We start from the raw sequence: 18,652 nt of genomic DNA on the forward strand, positions 1-18,652 counted from the left end.
CACCCATTACCAACTCAACTGCCATTCCCCTATACTGAGGAAGGGAGTCTTCTCAGGAAGATGTACTTCTCCTCCTATTTATGCCAGACAATGATATCATCTGCTACATATGTGTCTGGAGCCAGGGGTCTCTGCATGTGCACTCTTTGGTTGGTGGTTTAGTCCCCATGAGCTGTGGGGTGTCTGGTTAGTTGATCTTGTTTTTCTTCCTATGGTTTTAGAAACCCCTTCAGCTCCTTCAGTCCTTTCTCTATCTCCTCCAGTGGGGTCTGTGTGCTCAGTCTGATGTTTTGCTGCAAGCATCCTTATCTTGAGCTTCATTTAGCCTGTGAATTGTATTTTAGGCATTCTGAGATTTGGGGCTAATATCCAGTTATCAGTGATTCCATACCGTGTGTGTTGTATTGTGACTGGGGTACCTCACTCAGGATGATACGTTCTTGGTCCATCCATTTGCCTAAGAATTTCTAGTATAGTTCCAACTACTAGATTGTACTAATTTAAAGGTACACAATAAAACTGGAAATCTCCTCTTGGACTAGTTCTACATCTTGCATTCCTGAAACATCTGAATCTTCAAATACATGGTATATAGGTGTAAAGTATTAAAAATAATATGAGAATGATAGAGGAAAAAGAAATAAAGAAATATATAGAAAATTTCACAGAACCTTGAGGCACAATTTGTGTTTCTATTAGCCTTTCCTCTAGTGTCTGTTGTTAATCCATTAGGGTGAGTTTTCCAGCAGAGAAAAACATGTCTCCTTGTGTTGTCTAGTATATTTTTTGTAGAAATAAAATACCCTTGGTTGGTAAAGCCATCTTTAATATAACTGTATTTTCAGCCTCTTATTAGCCAAAAGTGCCACCAGAGAAGATATTGTAGGAGCATGAAGTTCAGCTGCCTTCTGTGACAGCTGAAGGTATTAAACAAGATGCAGAGGTATTGAGGTATGAATATATGAGTACTTAATTATTAATCCAAAACAAGAGATGTCACTGCTAAAAGGAAATTGGTGCGAAAATACAAGCATGTGTCTTCCTTTAAAACAACATCTTGGCCTCTTAGAAGAGGACATAAACTCCAAAAGTACTATCTCTTTTCAGACTGGTGAGACAGGCACTGACTGACTTGCTTTTCTCAGCCTCAGGAAACTCTAATGCATACCCAGCATGAAAAATACCTTCAGCTGTGGACACCTCACAGATTCTGGCAATTATTGAAAAGAGATGCCTCCACTTGATTTTGAATAACCATCTGAGATAAATATTAAGGAAAGAAAAGGTGACCATCAACTTCAGCTGACGGCTCTGCTCAGCCTGCATTTAAAACTCTGATCTGTCTGAATTAGGTTTATAGCAGGTCACTGCAGCCGCATTTCCAGGTCTGTAGAGAATACACCATTTTCTAGAAAAACAGCACCTAAATTCAGAACAAGATAATCTTTTGTTTTATTTCTGCCTATAGAAATCATTTTTCCCCATCTCTTCTCTGAGACGAGTCACAGTGTGTGGTTAGTTTTGATTCCTGCTTTCTGCTCTTCAGTTTTGCAAGGAACAGGAGGACCTGCTCTCTCTAAGTACAGAGTGACTTTGTGGAATGTGAAATGTGAAGTTCTGTGAGATATTCCCTTCTGAAGGAGAAAGGAAAGATGGCTTCTTGTCAGGTAAATGTATGCAGGATTATGGGAAAGGTTGAGTATTCTTACAGAATCTTCATTGCCAAAACTTCCAAACTTTCCTATGCTGACTCACATTTACAGCACTATTTTTTCATATGACTCTCAGAATTAAGTTTTCAAAACTTATGTCAATTGTGTGCTAAAGACAGGTTTTTACTTATTGCAGGCTACTTATTTTTCAATATATATATATGGAAATGTATTCTGAAAATCTTGTAAAGCTTCTGCTAAGAAAGCTGAATGTACGTGATGGCAAAGGGGAATGTATAATTCTACAGAGTCGCTTGTGTCATTATTTACCTGAGATAAAGGCTCATGTTTCATGAATGTTGCATCTCAGTCCCAAGGCAGTAATTCTCTGCTATCCTACTCCTTCAACCTTTTATTAGGGTTCCTCAAGTCATGGTGATCCCAACTATAATTTTATTTTTATTGCTACTTCATAGTTGCAATTTTTCTAGTGTATGAGGCAGAAAGTAAATACCCCTGTTTTCTGGTACCATAGGCAACTACCATTACATATACTAGAGGGTCATGCAGTTTCATTTCCAAAGGGGTCACCACCCACAGGTTGAGAACTGATAGCATATTGAATCTTTGCAAATATTCTTTGCACAGCATTCTTTCATTCAGAGCACAATTTATCAAAAATGTGTACTAGTTATTTATACCAGACCAAGTTCTATAATTAATGAATCTTTCCTTGGGTGAAATATAGAACATGGATAATGGATAAAAAGGGATACTGTTAATTTTAATTTCAGGGTCTATTGACTTTCATGGATGTGGCTATAGAGTTCTCTAGGGAGGAGTGGGAATGTCTGGATTCTGCTCAGCCGACTTTGTACAGAGATGTCATGTTGGAGAATTATAACAACCTGGTTTCTGCAGGTGAGAAATATTTTTTTCGTAATTTCTACTTAAGGGATTTGTAAAACTCTACTCAGTGTTTTGGTCTGACTTACATTAATCATTAGGTGTCTTAAATTGTTACAGATTGATTAGTATCTTCTTTACAGTTAACATGTTCAGTACCTTTATCTTGGTTTTACATTTTATATAAGGATTCTTCATTCTTATATGTCCTTGGAATAAGCATTTAGTAACATTTATATTTGAATGCACTGTGACTCACACATTCACTTTTTTTCTTTGATTGGATAGGTCTTTATTTACATTTCAAATGTTATACCATTCTTGGTATCCCCTATCCCAACTCCCCTCCCACTGATTCTACGTGGGTGTACCTCTATCCAACCAAGCTATTCCTCCTCCCTGCCATGGCATTCCCCTACACTGGGTCATTGAGACTTCACAGGACCAAAGGCCTCTCCTCTCATTGATGCCTGACAAGTCCATCCTCTGCTACATATGTGCTGGAGACATAGATCTATCCCTTTATACTCTTGAGATGGTGGTCTAGTCCCTGGGATTTCTGGGGTATCTGGTTGGTTGATATTGTTGTTCTTCCTATGGGATTGCAAACTCCTTCAGCTCCTTCAGTCCTTTATCCACCTACACCATTGGGGACCCCATTCTTAGTGCAATGGTTAGATATGACTAATCATCTCTGTATTTGTAAGGCTTGGGCAAGCCTCTCAGGTGACAGTTATATCAGGCTCCTGTCAGCATGTAGTTCTTGGCATCAGCAATAGTGACTGGTTTTGGTGACTGTATATGGGATACATCCCCAGGTGGGGCAGTCTCTAGATGGCCTTTCCTTCAGTCTCCAATCCACATTTTGTTTCTATATTTCTTCCTATGGGTATTTTGTTCCCCATTCTTGACAGGCTTGAAGCATCCACACTTAGGTCTTCCTTCATCTTGAGCTTCATGTGGTCTGTAATTTGTATTTTGGGTATTCCCAGCCTTTCGGCTAATATCCACGAATCAGTGAGTATATACCATGTGTCTTTTTTTGTGATTGGGTTACTTCAATCATGATCATATTTTCTAGTTCCATTCATTGCTTATGAATTACACGAAGTCATTGTTTTTAATAGTTGAGTAGTACTCCATTGTGTAAATGTACCACATTTTATGTATCCAGTCTTCTGTCTAAGGACATCCGCATTGTTTCCAAATTCTGGGTATTATATATAAGGCCACTATGAACATAGTCGAGTATGTGTTCTTGTTATATGTTGGAGCATAGTTTGGGTATATTGCAAGGTGTCTTGTAACTGGGTACTCATTAGTACTATGTATCTTAGTAAAGCTGCAATCTGTTGGTTGCAGCTTCGTCCTATTGACAGTGTCCTTTGTCTTTCAGAAGCTATGCACTTTTATTTGGTCACATTTGTCAATTCTTGATCTTAGAGCATAGGCCATTGGTATTCTGTTCAGAAAACTTTCCCCTGTTCCCCTGTGATTAAGGCTTCTTACCACTTTCTTTTCTGTTAGTTGCAGTGTATCTGGTTTTATGAGAGGTCCTTAAGTCACTTGGATTTGAGCCTTGTACAAGGCAGTAAGAATGGAATGATTTGCATTCTGTTCCATGCTGACCTCCTGTTGAACCAGCACCATTTGTTGAGAACAGTGTATTTTTTCCATTTGCTGGTTTTTGCTCCTGTGATCAAGTGACAATAGGTATGTGGGTTCATTTCTGGGTCTACTGATCTATTCTGTTCCTCAACTAGCCTGTCTCTCTACCAATACCATGTTGGTTTGTTCATTGTTTGTTTGTTTGTTTGATCACAATTGCCCTGGAATATAGCTGGAGGTCAGGTATGGTGGTTTTTCTCAGAAGTTCGTTGTTGTTGTTGTAAAAATATTTTTTGCTATCCTGGCTTTTTGGTTATTCCAAAATGAATTTGCAAATTGCTCTTTATAAGTTATGAAGAATTGAGTTGGGATTTTGATGCGATTGCATTTAATCTTTATATTGCTTTTGACAAAATGGCCATTGTAATATATCCATCTTGGCAATCCATGAGCAAAGGAGATCTTTCTATCTTCTGAGTTCTTTTTCCATTTCTTTCCTCAGAGAAGTGAAGTTCTTGTCATACAGATCATTCACTTGCTTGGTTAAAGTTACACCAAGTTATTTCATATTATTTGTAACTATTGTAAAGGGTGTTGTTTCACTAATTTCGTTCTCAGCCTTTTTATCTTTTAAGTAGAGACAGCCTATAGTTTTCTTTCCATTATTTTGTTAATCCAACCCCTTTGACGTCTTTGTTTATCAGGTTTAAATGTTCTGTGGTGGAACTTTTGGGTCACTTAAGTTTACTATCATATCATCTGCAAATAGTGATATTTTGATTTCTTCCTTTCCAATTTGTATCCCTTTGACCTATTTTTGTTCTTTAGGGCTTCAAGTACTATCCTGAATAGATCGGGAGAGAGTGGGCAGTCTTGTCTATTCCCTGAATTTAGTGGGATTGCTTCAAATTTCTGTACTTTCATATTTATGTTCGCTAAGGGTTTGTTGTATATTGCTTTTACTATGTTTAGTTGTGGGCATTGAATTCCTGATCTTCCAAGACTTTTATCATGAAGGGATGTTGAGATCTTTCAAATGCTTTCTCAGCATCTAATTAGATGATTATATATTTTCTTTGAGATTGTTTCTACAGTAGATTAGGTTCATAGATATTTGTGTATTGAACCATCCCTGTATCCCTGTGATGAGTCCTACTTGATATTTTTAATAGGGTTATTTGTCTCTCTGTGGTCTACCTTCTTGATTTCTTTGTATATATTTCTTTGTATATATTTCTATCTTACGTAGGATTGGTAAAGACCTTTTTTCAATCTGTTGGTTACTGATTTGTCCTAAAGGGAGTTTCCTTTGCCTTACAGAAGCTTTGCAGTTTTATGAGGTCCCATTTGTTGATTTTTGATCTTAGAGCATAAGCCATTGGTGTTCTGTTCAGGAAATCTTCCCCAGTGCCCATACAATCCAGGCTTTTCTCCATTTTTTTCTATTAGTTTTAGCATGTCTGGTTTCAAGTTGAAGTCCTTGATTAACTTACACTTAAGTTTTATGCACAGCCATTAAGAATGCATCGATTTGTATTCCTCTGCATGCTGACCTCCATTTGAACTAGGACCGTTTGTTGAAAATGCTATCCTTTTTCCACTGGATAATTTTAGCTCCTTTGACAAAGATCAAGTGACCATAGGAGTGTGGGTTAAAATCTTGGTCTTCAATTCTATCCCAATGATCTATCTGCCTGTCTTTGTATGAATACCATACAGTTTTTATCACCATTTCTCTGTAATATTGCTTGAGGTAAGGGATGGTGATTCCCCCAGAAGTTCTTTTATTGTTGAGGATAGTTTTTGCTCTCCTGGGTTTTTTTGTTATTTTAGATGAATTTACAAATTGCTCTTTCTAACTCTCTGAAGAATTGAATTGGGATTTTGATGGGGAATGCATTGAATCTGTAGGTTGCTTTTGGCAAAATGGCCATTTTTACTACATCTATCTGGCCAATCCACGAGTATGGGAGCTCTTTCCATCTGCTGGTATCTTCAATTTCTTTCTTCAGAGATTTCAAGTACTTGTCATACAGATCTTTAACTTGCTTGGTTAGAGTCACATTGAGGTATTTTATGTTATTTGTAACTTTTGTGAAGGGGATCATTTCCCAAATTTCTTTTTCAGGCTGTTTATCTTTTCAGGAAAGGAAGGCTACTGATTTGTTTTTAGGTAGTTTTATACCCAGTCATTTTGCTGGAGTTGTTTTATTAGGCTTAGTAGTTCTCTGGTGGAACTCTTGGGGTCACTTAAGTACACTATCATGTCATCTGCAAACAGTGACATTTTAATTTTTTTCCCTTCCAACTTGTATCCCTTTAACCTCATTTTGCTGTCTGATTGCTCTGTCTAGGACTTCAAGTACTATTCAATAGGTAGGGAGAGAGTGGGCAGCCCTGTCTCGTCCCTGATTTCAGGGTGATTGCTTCAAGTTTCTCGCCACTTAGTTTGATGTTAGCTACTGGTTTTCCATATATTGCTTTTAATATGTTTAGATATGGACCTTGAATTCCTGATCTTTCCAGGGCTTTTATCATGAAGGGGTGTTAAATTTTGTCAAATGCATTCTCGGCATCTAATGAAATGATCATGTGGTTCTTATCTTTGAATTTGTTTATATAGTGGATTACACTGATGGATTTTTGTATATTAAACATTCCTGCATCCCTGGAATGAATCCTACTTGATCATGATGGATGATCATTTTGACGTGTTCTTGGATTCGGTTTGCAACAATTTTAATGAGTATTTTTGCATCAATATTAATAAATGGTCTGAAGTTCTCTTTCTTTGTTGGGTCTTTGGTTTTGGAATAACAGTAATTCTAGCTTCATGGAAGAAATTGGGTACTGTTCTGTCTGTTTTTATTTTGTGGAATAGTTTGGACAGTATTCATATGTGGTCTTCTATGAAGGTCTGATAGAATTCTGCACTGAACCTGTCTGGACCTGGGCTCTTTTTGGTTGAGAGTCCTTTAATGACTGCTTCTATTTCTGTAGGAGTTATGGGGTTGTTTAAATGGTTTATCTCTTCCTGATTTAACTTTGGTACCTGGTATCTGTCTAGGACATTGTCCATTTCCTCCAGATTTTTAAGTTTTGTTGAATATAGGCTTTTGTAATAGAATCTGATGATTTTTTAAAAATTTCTTCAGATTCTGTTGTTATTTCTGATTTTGTTAATTTGGATACATTCTCTGTAACCTCTGGATAATCTGGCTAAGGGTTTATCTATCTTGTTTATTTTCTCAAAGAAACAGCTCTTGCTTTTGTTGATTCTTTGTATAGTCCTTTTTGTTTCTACTTGGTTGATTTCATCCCTCAGTTTGATTTTTTTCCTGCCTCCTACTCCTCTTGGGTTTATTTATTTCTTTTTGTTCTAGATCTTGTAGGTGTGCTGCCAAGCTGCTGATATATATTCTCTCCTGTTTCTTTTTCTAGGCACTCAGAGCTATGAGTTTTCCTCTTAGTACTGCTTTCATTGTGTCCTATAAGTTTGGGAATGTTGTATCTTCATTTTCATTAAGTCCTTAGAAGTTTTTAATGTATTCATTTATTTCTTCCTTGACCAAGTTGTCATTGAGTAGAGCATTGTTAAACTTCCATGTTATGTGGACTTTCTCTCATTACTGTTGTTATTAAAGACCAGTCTTAGTTCGAGGTGATCTGACAGGATGCACAGGATTATTTCTATCTTCATGTATATGTTGAGTCCTCTTTTTTGACCAAATATATCATCAATTTTGAAGAAGGTTCCATGAGGTACTGAGAATAAGGTATATCCTTGTGATTTAGGATGGAATGTTCTATAAATATCTGTTAAAACCATTTGTTTCATAACTTCTGTTAGTTTCTCTATGTCTCTGTTTTTTTTTCTGATTTCATGATTTGTCCATTGATGAGAGTGGGGTGTTGAAATCTCCTAGTATTATCGACTGAGGGGCAATATGTTCTTTGAGCTTTAGTAAGGTTTCTTTTATAAATGTAGGTGCTCTTGCAATCAGAGCATAGATATTTAGGAATGAGAGTTCATCTTGGTGGATTTTTCCTTTAATGGATATGAAGTGTCCTTCCTTATCTTTTTTAATGACTTTTGGTTAAACGTCAATTTTATTTGATATTAGAATGGCAACTCCAGCTTGTTTCTTCGGGCCTTTTGCTTGGAAAATTGTTTTCCAGCCATTTCCTCTGAGTAGAGTGTCTGTCTTTCTCTCTGAGGTGTATTTCTTGCATGCAGCAAAATGCCGGGTGTCCATGTCCTCATCAGCATCTGTTTTCACTTGTGTTTTTGATCTTAGCCATTCTGACTGGTGTGAGGTGGAATCTCACAGTTGTTTTGATTTGCATTAAACTGATGACTAAGGATGTTGACCATTTCTTTAGTTACTTCTCAGCCATTCTATATTCCTCAGGTAAGAATTCATTGTTTAGCTCTGTACTCCAGTTTTCTATAGAGTTTTTTATCTCTCTAGAATATAAATTCTTGCATTCTTTGTATATATTGGATATAATCTCCAATGGAGGATTGGGAAAGATCTTTTCCCAATCTGTTCCTTCCCATTTTCATCTAATGATAGTGCTTGTTGCCTTATGAAAGCTTTGCAGTTTTCTCAGGTTCCATTTGTAAATTCTTTTTTTTTTTCAGCCTTGTTTTTTCTTCATTTTTTCTAGGATATATTTTATTTACATTTCAAATGTCGTTCCTTTCCTGGTTTCCAGGACATAATCCCCCTGCCTCATCCCTCTCCCCATCTTCTATAAGTGTGTTCCCCTTCCCATCCACCTACTCTTACTGACTCCTTGTCATTTCCATAAATTGGGGATACAACCTTAATAAGACCAAGGGATTATTCTTCCATTGTTGCCAAACAAGGCCTTTCTCTGCTCCATATTTAGTGGGAGCCATGTGTCATTCCATGTATATAGTCCTTAGGTAGGAATTTACTCCCTGGTTGGCATTCCTATTCTTGTGGTGTGGCAGTCCCCTTCAGTTCTTTCAATCCCTTCTCTAATTCCTCTTACATGTGTCCTGTTCACAGTTCAGTGGTTTGCTGCTACCCTTCATGTCTGTATTTGACATGATCTAGCTGTGTCTCTCAGGAGACATTCATATTTAGTTCCTGTCAGCATGCCTTTCTTACCTTCATCAATTTTGCCTAGTCTTGGTGACTGTACATATATGGGGCATATGTGGGGCAGATTTGAATGGCTATTCCTTCACTCGTTGTTCCAAACTTTGCCCCCACTTCCCCTTTATGAATATTTTTGTTCCCCCTTTTAAGAAGGAGTGAAGCATCTACACTTTGGACATCCTTCTTCATGAGCTTAATATGGTCTGGGTATTGTACCTTGGGTGTTTAGAGCTTTTGGGCTAATACCCACTTATAAGTGAGTGCATACCTTGTGTGTTTTTCTGGAATTTGGTTACTTCACTCAGGATGATATTTTCTAGTTCATTCCATTTGCCTATGAATTTCATGAAGTCATTGTTTTTGATAGCTGATTAGTACTCCACTGTGTAGATATATGACATTTTCTGTGTCCATTCCTCTGTTGAAGGGCATCTGTTTTATTTCCAGCTTCTGGCTCTTATAAATAAGGCTACTATGAACATAGTGGAGCATGTGTCTTATTGTATGTTGGAGCATCTTATGGGTTTATGCCCAGCAGAGGTATAGCTGGGTCCTCAGGTATTGCAATATGAAATTTTCTGAGGAACCTCCAGACTGTTTTCCAGAGTCGTTGTACCAGTTTGCAATCCCACCAACAATGGAGGAGTGTTCCTCTTTCTCCACATTCTCACCAACATCTGTTGTCATCTGAGTTTTTAATCTTAGCCATTTTCACTGGTGTGAGTTGGAATTTCACATTTTTTGTTTGTTTGTTTTTGTTTGTTTTTATTTGTTTGTTTGTTTGCATTTCTTTAGGTATTTCTCCGCCATTGGATATTCCTTAGCTGAGAATTCTTTTGTTATATCTTTACCCCATTTCTTAATACTGTTATTTGCCTCTGTAGAGTCTATTTTTTGATATTAGCACTCCCTCTGATGTAGGTTTTCTTTTCCCAATTTGTTGGTTGTTCTTTTGTACTAATGACAATGTCCTTTCCCTTTCAGAAGCTTTGCAGCTTTATGAGGTCTCATTTGTCAATTATTGACCTTAGAGCATAAGTCATTTGTGTTTCTTTCATGAAATTTTCCAAAGTGTCCACGTGATCAAGACTCTTCCCTACTTTTTCTTCTATTAATTTGAGTGTATCTGGTTTGATTTGGAGGTACTTGTCTATTTGGACATAAGTTCTGTACAGGGTGATATGAGTGGGTCAAATTGTGTTTTTCTTCATGCTGACCTCCAGCTGAACCAGAACCATTTTTTGAAAATGCTATCCTTTTTCCATTGGATTGTTGTACCTCCTTTGTCCAAGATCAAATGACCATAGATGTGTGGATTCATTTCTGGGTCTTAATTCTATTCCACTGATCTACTTGCCTGTCTTTGTACCAATACCATACAATTTTTTAACACTATTGCTCTGTAATACTGCTTGAGGTCAGAGATGGTGATTCCCCCAGAAGTTCTTCTATTGTTGAGTATATTTTTCGCTATTCTGGGTTTTTGTTATTCCAACGTAATTTGCAAATAGCTCTTTCTAACTCTATGAGGAAATCAGGTGATATTTTGATGGGGATTGCATTGAATCTGTAGATTGCTTTTGGCAAAACTGCCATTTTTATGGAATTTTTGTGTTTCCTCCTTAAGGGTTTCTGTTTTTGTACTTGTGTTGTATTTCTTTAAGGGAATTATTTATGTCCTTAATAAAGTCCTCCATCATCACCATAAATTTGGTTTTAAATCCAAATCTTGCTTTACCAGCATGTTTGTATATCCAGTATTTGCTTTTTTGGGAGAACTGGGCTCTGATGATGCCAAGTAGTCTTGGTTTCTAATGCTTATGTTCCCATGCTTGCCTCTCACGAACAGGTTGTCTTTGGCGTTGGCTTGTCTTGCTGACTGTAAAAGTGGCTTGTCCTTCCAGTAGGCCTCTGTGACAGAACTCCTGTTGACCTGTTTTCTTTCATCTGGATCTCATAGGATCCTGTCCCTGACTCTTGCTATATCCCTGTGCCTAGGCGATGTCCCCTAGGGTCAGGAATGAGGGCAGAATGTTTTTGTCGACTATGGATTCTCAGGAGTGTCTGTACTTCTGAGGGTCCAGCTCTCTCCTCCACAGGATTTCTACCCCTGTTTTTGAATTAAGGAAATACTTGAAGAAAATGAGGAGCAGGACAACCCTATAGGAAGTGTATAAGTCTCAACTAATCTGGACCCATGAGATCTGTCCGATACTGAGCCACCAACCGGCCAACATTCACCAGTGGATATGAGGTTCCCAACACTTTATAGTAGAGCACTGCAGGGTCTGACTTCAGCCATAGAAGATATATCTAATCCTCAAGAAACTTGAGGCCTCAAGGATTGGGGTTATCTGGTAGAGTGGTTTTTGTGTGGGTTGGGATATCTTCTTGGTGTTGGGAGTGTCTCAACTGGTATTTGATGTGCAACAGTTATAGGGTGGAAGTTGATGTGGTACATTTTGTTCTGTAAAAAAATAAAGAATAAATAAAAAGACATATAAATAAAAATACCTTGTTGATGTATTTGCCATTGAGTTATTATTGATGAAGTTCACTTATATAAAATATATCATAGATTTCATGAAATATCTCCTAATGTACATTATATCTATGATATTTGTTTCTTTGGACAAAATTTGAGCAGGTTGGTGTTGCATATTTCTGTCATGATTATATATATATATATGATTTTCAACCAATTGCAATGTGTCACATAATGACATATTCTTGTTAATTTCAGGTCTGTGTTGTGATTCTACAAAGAAGCTATTCTCAAAGACATTTACACAGGATTATTTTCTCAAGAAAATAATACAAAGATTTGCATGTAATGACGTTTCAGATCTACATAGAGAGAAATTCTGGGAATGTAGATATGAGAATGAAGAACATGAAATAGATGAGTATGGAAATGATTTCTTTGCAAAAGTCATCTGTTTCATTCCTGAAGAAGCTCAGGAATCTCCAGATTCTCCTCCTGAGAGAATTCAGTCCTCAACTCTTAAGGGTCACTACAGAATTTCTACTCAAGAGACAACTTTCAAGTGTAATGAATGTGGAAAAATCTTTACACAGTTCCTAAGACTTAAAGCTCATCACAGAATCCATGCCAGAGACAAACCTTACAAATTTAACGAATGGGAGGAATCCTTAACAGGTCTCTCAAATCTTCATATTCATCACAGATTTCATACTGGAGACAAACCTTACAAATGTAATAAGTATGGGAAATCTTTTACATGCTCCTCGAGTCTTAAAATTCACCACAGAATCCATACAGGAGAAAAACCTTACAAATGTAATGAATGTGGGAAATCTTTTACATGGTCTTCAGGTCTTAAAATTCACCACAGAATACATACTGGAGACAAACCTTACAAATGTAATGAATGTGGGAAATCTTTTACACAGTCTTCAAATCTTAAAACTCACCACAGAATCCATACAGGAGAAAAACCTTACAAATGTAATGAATGTGGCAAATCTTTTATCAAATACTCAAAACTCAGATCTCACCACAGAACCCATACTGGAGACAAACCTTACAAATGTAATGAATGTGGGAAATCTTTTACACAGTCTTCAAGTCTTAAAACTCACCACAGAATCCATACTGGAAACAAACCTTACAAATGTAATGGATGTGGAAAATCTTTTACAAACTCCTTAAGTCTTCAAAATCACCACAGAATCCATACAGGAGAAAAACCTTACAAATGTAATGAATGTGGGAAATCTTATATATGGTCTTCAGGTCTTAAAATTCACCACAGAATACATACTGGAGACAAACCTTACAAATGTAATGAATGTGGGAAATCTTTTACAGAGTCTTCAAGTCTTAAAATTCACCACAGAATCCATACAGGAGAAAAACCTTACAAATGTAATGAATGTGGCAAATCTTTTATCAAGTACTCAAAACTCAGAACTCACCACAAAACCCATACTGGAGACAAACCATACAAATGTAATGAATGTGGGAAATCCTTTACACAGTCTTCAAATCTTAAAACTCACGACAAAATCCATGAGGGGACAAACCTTATAAATGTAATGAATGTGGGAAATCTTCTATACACAGTCTTCAGCTCTTAAAGTTGACCATATAATCCATACTGGAAACAAATCTTACAAATGTAATGGATGTGGGAAATCTTTTACAAACTCATTAAGTCTTCAAATTCACCACACAATCCATACAGGAGAAAAGCCTTGCAAGTGTAATGAATGTGGGGAATCTTTTACAGGTTACTGAAGTCATAAAAGTCACAACAGGTTACATACTGGAGAAAAAACATTTAAATGAAATCACTGTAGAATATCATTTACCCAGTCCTCAAATCTTTAAGTTCAGTATAGAATCTAGAGAAGAGATAATCTTCACTAATGAAAAAAGTTGGCAAGTCTTTTCCTGGTTCTCAACTCTTCAAATTCATCAAAGAATCCATCCTGGAAAGCAGCCTTATAAGTATAATGAATGTGAGAAATGCTTTTCCTGTTCCTCACCTCTTCAAGGTCCCCACAGATTCCGTTAAGTAGAAAAAACATTACTAATGTAATGGATGTAAATATTTGTTCAAAGGAATCATATCTTCAAATACAGCACACCATGCATACTGGTGAGAAACCTAACAAATGTAAACAGTATGGCTAATCATTTAGAACAAGTTCAAACCTTGAATCAACTTTCTCCATGCATAAGACTAACTTAATAGGTAATTACTTTATGCATATTTATATAGAAATATTTATTTAAAAATATTATTGAAACCTAAAGCATTATAAATAATTCCCATAGGGTAGTCATATACTTGATAGTAGTTGGAAATATTTTATTCAGAAATGACCCTTTCAACATTTTAAGTTGTTTTATTAGCTATAAACTATGAAAAAATTCACCCAGCATTAATCTGACACCATTGATTAATGATAGTATAGATTTCATTTTCAAATTCATTAAATAACAGTATTTTAAAATTTAAGCATTTAAGCCAAAATAATATTAATAACTATTCTTATACAAACCTGTTGTTTAAAGTTCTATATAGTTTAGTTTGGTAGAATAATTGGATTTGTGATATATATTCTCTGTAGATTTTATTGTGGTGTTTTTCTTTAAGCTTTTATAGAGTAATTTTTAATCTGAAACTAAACCCTTCTTTGTCACAATTATTAATAAATATATTACAAGTTTTTCATTACTACTACCTTAGTGTGATTAGTATCTATTTTGTGCAAGGATGAAGTCATTCATATACTCCATTTCCTGATTGATGATGCCAAGAGAAACCTGTCCCAAAAGCATAAATTTGATTGCTTTAGACAAATTCCAGACAGTAATTATGAAGCATATATATGGTGATCCAAGGACACCATAAGGCTATCTGAGTTTGTGTGCCTGTGTGTGTATGTGTTTGTGTGTGTATGTGTGAGTGTGCATGCATGTGTAAGTTTTAGGCATAAATTCACTGACATTTCAAAGAACCTAGTCTCTGTTCTAGTGAAAATTCCTATGTGGACCCATTTGTGGAGGAGAGGGTTGAAGCTTTAACATAACAACTTCTCCATTGGCCAAAATATTCATATTCATGGAGTGTGCTTTATATTGTGTATCATACAACTGTTGCTCATAGAAGTTTTGTCCTGAGTATTGCTCCCATAAGGAAACTTTATCTACAAAGATGAAGAAAGTACTTAGTCACACACACACACACACACACACACACACACACACACACACACACACTAACCTTGAGTCTCTTCTGGTTTGTTGGTATAAACTGGCTTCCTTGTTAATCTGTTAAATCTGTGTGTAATGATCCTGCTGAGCTTCCTGGGTGCAGTGTGTCAACACTGCAGATCAATCACTAGAACACTAGTAGGTCCTATCTTTGAAACAGGTCCCTTTGTTTGTTTTTTTCTGTTTTAAATATTGCCTCGACACAGCATCAGTTCCATTGCTGGAGATATTCTGCCACTGACACGTTTAGGACAACAATTTTTTGTTTAAAGAAGTATTTTCAGTCTTTCAAATGAAATTCATTCATACTTTCTTATTAAGGTGGAAAATTATAGTTCATTAAACAAAAGTTATTACATCAGCAAGTCTTTACAGATAACATCTTATGGACATAAATTCACAGAAAGAACCTTTTCTAAATAAACCCAATTCTTAGAATTGTTTTCTTTAATATATTCATAAACTAAGCTATGACATTGGTACAAGTCTTAAAATTCAGAAATGATTACTTTCCTGGAAGCCCAGAAAATATTGTTTCTTCAGTTCTTTTTTTTTTTTTTTTTTGTTCTCCGTCTTTATTAACTTGGGTATTTCTTATTTACATTTCGATTGTTATTCCCTTTCTGGGTTTCCAGGCCAACATCCCCCTAACCCCTCCCCCTCACCTTTTATATGGGTGTTCCCCTCCACATCCTTCCCACATTACCGCCATCCCCCCCAAAAATCACGTTTACTGGGGGTTCAGTCTCGGCAGGACCAAGGGCTTCCCCTTCCACTGGTGCTCTTACTAGGCTATTCATTGCTACCTATGATGTTGGAGCCCAGGGTCAGTCCATGTATAGTCTTTTGGTAGTGGCTTAGTCCCTGGAAGCTCTGGTTGCTTGGCATTGTTGTTCATATGAGGTCCCAAGTTCCTTCAAGCTCTTTCAGTCCTTTCTCTGATTCCTTCAACGAGGGTCCCAGTCTCAGTTCAGTGGTTTACTGCTGGCATTCGCCTATGTATTTGCTGTATTCTGGCTGTGTCTCTCAGGAGAGATCTACATCCAGTTCCTTTCAGCCTGCGCTTCTTTCTTCATCCATCTTATCTAGTTTGGTGGCTGTATATATATATGGGCCACATGGGGCAGACTCTGAATGGGTGTTCCTTCTGCCTCTGTTCTGCCCTTTGCCTCCCAAGGGTATTCTCGTTCCCTTTATAAAGAAGGAGTGAAGCATTTGAACTTTGGTCATCCTTCTTGAGTTTCATGTGTTCTGTGCATCTAGGGTAATTCGAGCCTTTGGGCTAATATCCACTTATCAATGAGTGCATACCATGTATGTTTTTCGAGTATTGAGTTACCACACTCAGGATAATATTTTCCAGTTCCAACCATTTGCCTATGAACTTCATAAAGTCATTGTTTTTGAAAGCTGAGTAGTACTCCATTGTGTAGATGTACCACATTTTCTGTATCCATTCCTCTCTTGAAGGGCATCTGGGTTCTTTCCAGCTTCTGGTTATTATAAATAAGGCTGCTATTGAAAGACCCCCAAACTTGGGGAGACTCTCGCTCCAGTCACAGGTTGAGGAGCCCCCAAGAAACGCGAGTAGCTGGTCTTGATGTAACAGCAAGAGGTAGCGTTTATTAACGAGATCCTGGACCGACACGTATCTCACACAGGAGACAGAGGAATCGGCCCCGAGCCTCTTCAGGCAGGGGTTTATATAGGAGAAGCCAGGGGGTTTTGCGTGGTTATCACCAAGGGAAATGGGTACAAGGTCTCATCTGCAAGCAGTACGTGTGGGCTGCGGTGTTCTCAATATAGGAGAACGTCTTATCTTTATCTGTAGAGCAGAGAGTCATCTGTCCAGATGGCCCCCTTCCTGGAACAATTCCTTGACCTTGTTTTGAGGCTTGGCCGGGCACATCTCAGGCCAGCTCTGTCCTGCCCCCTTATCTGCTGTTCTTTTGCAGTTTTTATGAAGTTTTTATTTTAACTCTTCAGCTCCAAATGTCCGGCAAGCCCTATAGTCTCCCTTAGGTAGACCGGACCTTGTTTATGACTAACTTTTTGAAATTTAACTCTTCATTCCTCTCTACTTGTTGTGAGTAGTTCTAATCTTAGAACTACATGATGAGTTCAGCATCTAGAGGCTCTTCACCCCGTACAGCCTGATACTGTTGTCTTAACATGAGGACATGTATAGCACTAATCCGTTCCCTGACAAATGTTAAAAGGCGATTAATGATGTAGGTCCAAAAGTGAGCAAAAGGAGGAGGATAATCAAGGGACCGGCTAAGGCCGACAACAGGGTGGTAAGCCATGGGGACCTATTGAACCAGCTTTGAAACCAGCTATAAGTGGCTTCTCATTCTCGTCGTCTCTTGTCTAGCCTCTCTCTAAGTTTAGCCATAGAATCTTTAATGGTCCCTGAGTGATCGAGGTAAAAACAACATTTTTTTTCAAAGCAGCACATAGCCCTCCTTCTTTAAGGAATATCAGGTCTAATCTTCTCCTATTTTGAAGGACTACCTCTGAGAGGAAGGTTAGATATTCTTGGAGGTCAGAGTCAATGACAGTTCTGAATTCTCTATAAGCCTTGTATTGTAGGGCTACAGCAGATGTCCTTGTGCTGTCCTTGTAGCACCTAGATAGCCTTAAATAATTTTTAACTCTCTTTTGTGTCTTATTAAGTTTTTAGCATCAGGATTCTAACCTGGACACTATCTAAACCTATACACCAAGGTCATGACCAGCTTTCAGAACTTTTAAACTTATACAGATTGTGATTCCTGAGGCACAGTCTCAAGAAGTGTTAGGAGTACTAACATATGTAATGTTAAATCAAGCCTATCTCCTCACCTATCCCGATGGAACCCAGGGCAAACATGAAATTCTTGTTGCATTTTAGCAACCTCCCAGTCACTTAAGTCTAGGGAGCTTTTTGAAGATCTGAGTGTCCCTCTAGGTCCCAGCTCTCAGCCCCAACAGCTAGTACGCTGTTGGTGAGGGCTGGGACTTGATGGCTGTCAGGGTGGTCAGTAGCACCAGGTACAGTCCTTTCTAGTGAGGCTCGAGTGTCTGGGCTCAGTGTAGCTGCAGTCTCTGACCTGGAACTGATGAGATGTCTCAGGGGTCCCCGGGGCATAGGCTGCTGTCAGCTGTGAGCAGATTTCTTTCCATATCACCTGTAGGTCTTTTAGCCTGGCATGCAAATCATTATTACTATGACATGTTGGTTCAGTAACATCATCTGATACAGTCGAGGAGCTGAGGCCCAATATAAGATCTCAAAGGGGGTAAAGTTGAGTCTGGAATGGGTATTTCTTGCTCTGAAGAGAGCAAGAGGGAAGGAGTGTCACCCAGTCTGTGCCAGTCTCCATGGTCAATTTGAATAGGGTCTCTTTTAGAGTCTTATTTTTTTTTATTCTACCTGTCCTGAACTTTGAGGTCTGTAAATATAATGTAATTTCTAATCGACCTCTAAATACTTGGCCACACCCTGGCTTACCTTGGCAACGAAAGTAGGGCCGTTGTCTGACCAGATTACCTTGGGCATTCCAGACCTGGGGAAGATTTCTTCTAGTATCTTCTTGATGATTGTAGAGGCCATCTCTCATTTGGTG

At 37.7% G+C, this 18,652-nt stretch overlaps 1 protein-coding gene across 1 annotated transcript; it reads left to right on the top strand.

The window, feature by feature from the left end:
* Positions 1–1,652: 1,652 nt before the first annotated feature.
* LOC134483082 (zinc finger protein 501-like) lies at positions 1,653–13,399 on the top strand. The gene is made up of 3 exons (XM_087593739.1): positions 1,653–1,667; positions 2,447–2,573; positions 12,255–13,399. The coding sequence occupies exons 1-3, from the start codon at positions 1,653–1,655 to the stop codon at positions 13,397–13,399; spliced, it is 1,287 nt and encodes a 428-aa protein (XP_087449865.1).
* The last annotated feature ends 5,253 nt before the right edge of the window (positions 13,400–18,652 follow it).

Source organism: Rattus norvegicus, chromosome 18 (assembly GCF_021556685.1).
Source record: "Rattus norvegicus strain SHRSP/BbbUtx chromosome 18, alternate assembly SHRSP_T2T, whole genome shotgun sequence".
Classification (NCBI taxonomy): Eukaryota; Metazoa; Chordata; class Mammalia; order Rodentia; family Muridae; genus Rattus; species Rattus norvegicus.

Coding starts and splice junctions, on each gene's coding strand:
- LOC134483082 (XM_087593739.1), top strand. Junction 2,574..12,254: donor TAACAACCTGGTTTCTGCAG/GTGAGAAATATT, acceptor TTCCTGAAGAAG/CTCAGGAATCTCCAGATTCT.